At 32.0% G+C, this 4,024-nt stretch overlaps 1 protein-coding gene across 1 annotated transcript in view; it reads left to right on the top strand.

The window, feature by feature from the left end:
- The window catches only part of LOC106469357 (solute carrier family 35 member G1-like), a 44,164-nt gene extending 41,418 nt beyond the window's left edge, over positions 1-2,746 (top strand). Inside the window, exon 4 of the mRNA XM_013929844.2 lies at positions 1,535-2,746. Coding sequence (XP_013785298.1) covers positions 1,945-2,688 — 744 coding nt within the window. The 5' untranslated portion in view covers positions 1,535-1,944 and the 3' untranslated portion in view covers positions 2,689-2,746. The remainder of the gene's footprint in view (positions 1-1,534) is intronic.
- Positions 2,747-4,024: the final 1,278 nt, after the last annotated feature.

Genomic DNA, 4,024 nt, shown 5'->3' with positions numbered 1-4,024 from the left:
AAAATGTAAATCTAGAAATGTAGGTGATTAATATTGATATTAGTCGTTATTTTACCGTTGTAGTTAGTGCGGGAGTGGTTTATAAAACTGTGATTGTTGAAATAAGACTATGGAACCTGAAATTATTCTCAACAGAATCTTTTTCGTGAAGCTCCCTTACCGATATCTATAGATATATATATATATCTGCTAAGTTTGTCCAATATAAGATTTTAACTCTGAGAAAATAATATCAATGTAGACTTTAACAATGAATGTGGATCAATTCTTACATTATTTTTACTGTTACAAGTTACTAAACACACACACACTGGTACTATCTATTTTCTTTTTTTTTTCTGTGTTACGACTTTACTCTTAACTATTTGTCGGTATTTTTGTAAGTCAAGAATGTTTACAGCTGGATGGCTGTCCCAGTGAGTGAGAAGAAATACACCAGACATGGTGCTGTTTTACATTACTAGAGTTAGGAGTAAAGTTAATTTAGACAGAAGCAAGTAAGAGTTGAAATGCTAGTTTTCAGTGTAAGAAGGAAGTAACAAGTGTTTGTAAAGTGTTACTGACGAAGTTTCAGTAACAGACAACGAAACTGTACTAGGAGCTGATCGTACGTTTTCACTGGTACTCTGGAAATAAGTCTGGATTGTATTCATTCATCTGTTTACGTATCTTTTACCTATATTTAGTATGTAACTTATTAAAAGCTATGGATAACTTCATTCTTTATGTGTGAATTATGAAGGGTCAAAATGGACTTTATTAACCATCCACGACACTTTGTAAATGTCAAACTAATTTGTTGGGTCATTTTACGTTTTTTTCAAAAGTTACCTTTAGTTTGTATATAAACACGACAATCTCGAGTGGAAGTGTTTGTTACATTTTGTTCATGCAATTATTTATTGAGACAAAGAGCTGTATGCCTTTATTTTTTACTTAGAAAGCTTTACCTTCCAGTATCTCACCTGTAACTTTGATTGCACTCTTTCACTTCAAACTCAGTCTTAAACATTATCATTATAAATAAAATAAATCGCAAATATGTTTAAATATATTCGATATATGAAGCGAAGTCCGAATATTCAGTGTCATTAAATCATTGATAATAGGTTTATCTGTAGAAAAATTATTTTTGAAATCTTAAACAGATCTTTCATAGCAAACTACTAAATTCCAATAAAAATACAAATTTTCCATATACGGTATATTAACTCAAAACTTACAGAATGTTACCCCCCCCCACCACACACACACATACATATACATATATATACCACGTCCCTTACTTAGTTAAGAAACTAATTGTGTTACTCTCTAAGTATTAGACTCGATAAAGTTAAACACAACTTCATGTTTAGTGTTTGTACCTATTCAGAGTTTGTTTTGTTTGTCTCTGTTCACTTTCTTACAACACTTTTCACTATTGTAGTTAATGAAATAAGCCAAATAAGTTTTATATATTTCATTGTTGTTTTTATTGAATAGAACAATATATCTTAATTATATAATATACCCATCTCTCGTTGCTCCACAGCTAAAAGAAACGAACGTATCCTACACCTACTAACCATGAACAACAGAAGAAGAAGAAATCTGATAAAACCCAGTTCCGAAACGTTTAGTAACAATGATGATATTGAATTTACAGAAGCTAATTTATCGAAGTCTCTTGTAACCGACGATGACGAAAGTTTCCATCTGTGTGGTGACGAAGGAAAAGTTTCCCTTTTCTTACTAAGTTGTTTATCTTTATATAAAGGAGTACTATTTTCTATTGCATCTTGTCTGTTTTTCTCGACCGAGTACGCTATTGTTAAATATTTGAAAACAGTAAGTTCTGCAAATATATTTTTGGTTAACTCAACTTTTATTACAATATACAGTATTCCGCTTCTCTTACGCAAAAAGACAAATCTACTTGGCTCACCACCACAAAGAAAAATTATGTTACTTCGATGTATTCTTGATGCATTGACTGTGTATACGAGGTACAGTGCTCTTCACTATTTACCAATTGCTGAAGCGAGTGTCATAATCTTCAGTTATCCAGTTACTGTATCTGTGTTTTCCAGAATAATTTTAAAAGATCCGTTAGACGCATTGCAGGTTATATCCGCAATACTAACCGTAGTAGGTGTTGCTCTGGTATCAAAACTGCCCTTAGAACTCCAACAAACTAATACGTTAACGAGTTTTTTTACTTCATCAGATCGAATTTACGGAGTTTCGATGGCTTTCATTTCAACAGTATTTAATTCATTTTCTATAATTTGTAGCCACTGGCTGAAACACACCCATGCTTTTGTGTTATTGTTTAACACTGGATGGATTAGTATTTTTATTAGTTTAATTGTTATGTTCTCAGAGGGAAAAGTTTTAGTCATACCGTGTGGGGAACCATCTTTGTTAATTGTCTTCTGTTCCATGATCGAGGTAGTTGCGTTAACTTTACTCTATAAAGGGCAACAAACTGAACAAGTTGGAGTAGCTACTATAGTTCGAGCAGCCTCTCATATTACTTTTCTTTTCTGTTGGGAACTGTTTTTCTTCAAAGAAATTCCAGACATTTGGAGTATTTCAGGTGTAACTATAGTTATCTTTTGTATTATGTGTAGCAGCTTGAGAAAATACCTGTTGTCACTGCCTTTGGATGCCTCAATGAGGATAAAATTCTCGTGTTTCATATAAAGATCGTCTATATATTTTTTTCTTTTGTGTCGTCTTTACCAGTGTGGTATTTGCTTTTTTACATTTATCTTATTTCGTTTGACATTATTTCAATTTAGATTTGGCAAATATTTCAAGTAATACTTAAACAGAATGGATATTATTAGAAAATTTCTTATCCAGTTATTTCTTAATTTAGATATAATCTCTGAACATTTATCTTTGACTTCTAAAGTATTTCTTTGAATTTTTGTTTTGTTTTTTGTGTAACCTTTCATTAAATGTGTGTTACAATATATATTAACTAACTTGATTGTTTTGATTTAGTTACAAATATAAATTGGCTTTGCTGTTCAATACATTACTAACCACGGGTAGTAAATAGAAAACAAGTCAAGAAAGTAGAAAAAAAAAGATCTTACAACCCAAAAGGTGTCTGAAGTAGAATTTCTACATTTATGGAAGAAAATTTATCTATGAATCGCAAGCTTCGAATATTTACAGAATAAAACTATATGGAAAATACACAACTACTATCTCGTTGGTTACCACAGTTGTATCTAGAACTTTAAATGATTATCTATTTTTCCACACAGGGTGGTTCAGTTACTTTAGAACCCAGTTGACAAGACAAATTACTTTCCTATCTCTGTTCTAACAATACAGTTGTAAAACACAGCACAGAAATCACCTGAGCTAATCAATAACACGCTGGCTAACTTCACGTTTTCTTTAACTAACTACCACAGTTGTATCTAGAACTTTAAATGATTATCTATTTTTCCACACAGGGTGGTTCAGTTACTTTAGAACCCAGTTGACAAGACAAATTACTTTCCTATCTCTGTTCTAACAATACAGCACAGAAATCACCTGAGCTAATCAATAACACGCTGGCTAACTTCACGTTTTCTTTAACTAACTACCACAGTTGTATCTAGAACTTTAAATGATTATCTATTTTTCCGTTAAATGTCCACACAGGGTGGTTCAGTTACTTTAGAACCCAGTTGACAAGACAAATTACTTTCCTATCTCTGTTCTAACAACACAGCACAGAAATCACCTGAGCTAATCAATAACACGCTGGCTAACTTCACGTTTTCTTTAACTAACTAGCATTTTTCTATCTTCACTAACTTGCTGTATCTGCACGTATTTATAACAAGCGACAGAAAAATCTTGAACTATCTAGCCCTCTAGTAGCAACACTATCACACGTAACTAGAAAAACCTGGATTACGTCAACAATATTACTAAAGCCTACATACACAACGTACGACTCATACAAAGTTACATAAACTTGTCATACCTATTACTTTTAAAATGATTAACTTTTAACACTATTGTTATGAAA

The sequence above is a fragment of the Limulus polyphemus genome, unplaced genomic scaffold (genome assembly GCF_000517525.1).
Source record: "Limulus polyphemus unplaced genomic scaffold, Limulus_polyphemus-2.1.2 Scaffold3444, whole genome shotgun sequence".
Classification (NCBI taxonomy): domain Eukaryota; kingdom Metazoa; phylum Arthropoda; class Merostomata; order Xiphosura; family Limulidae; genus Limulus; species Limulus polyphemus.
This window is presented reverse-complemented; position numbering and strand designations above follow the sequence as displayed.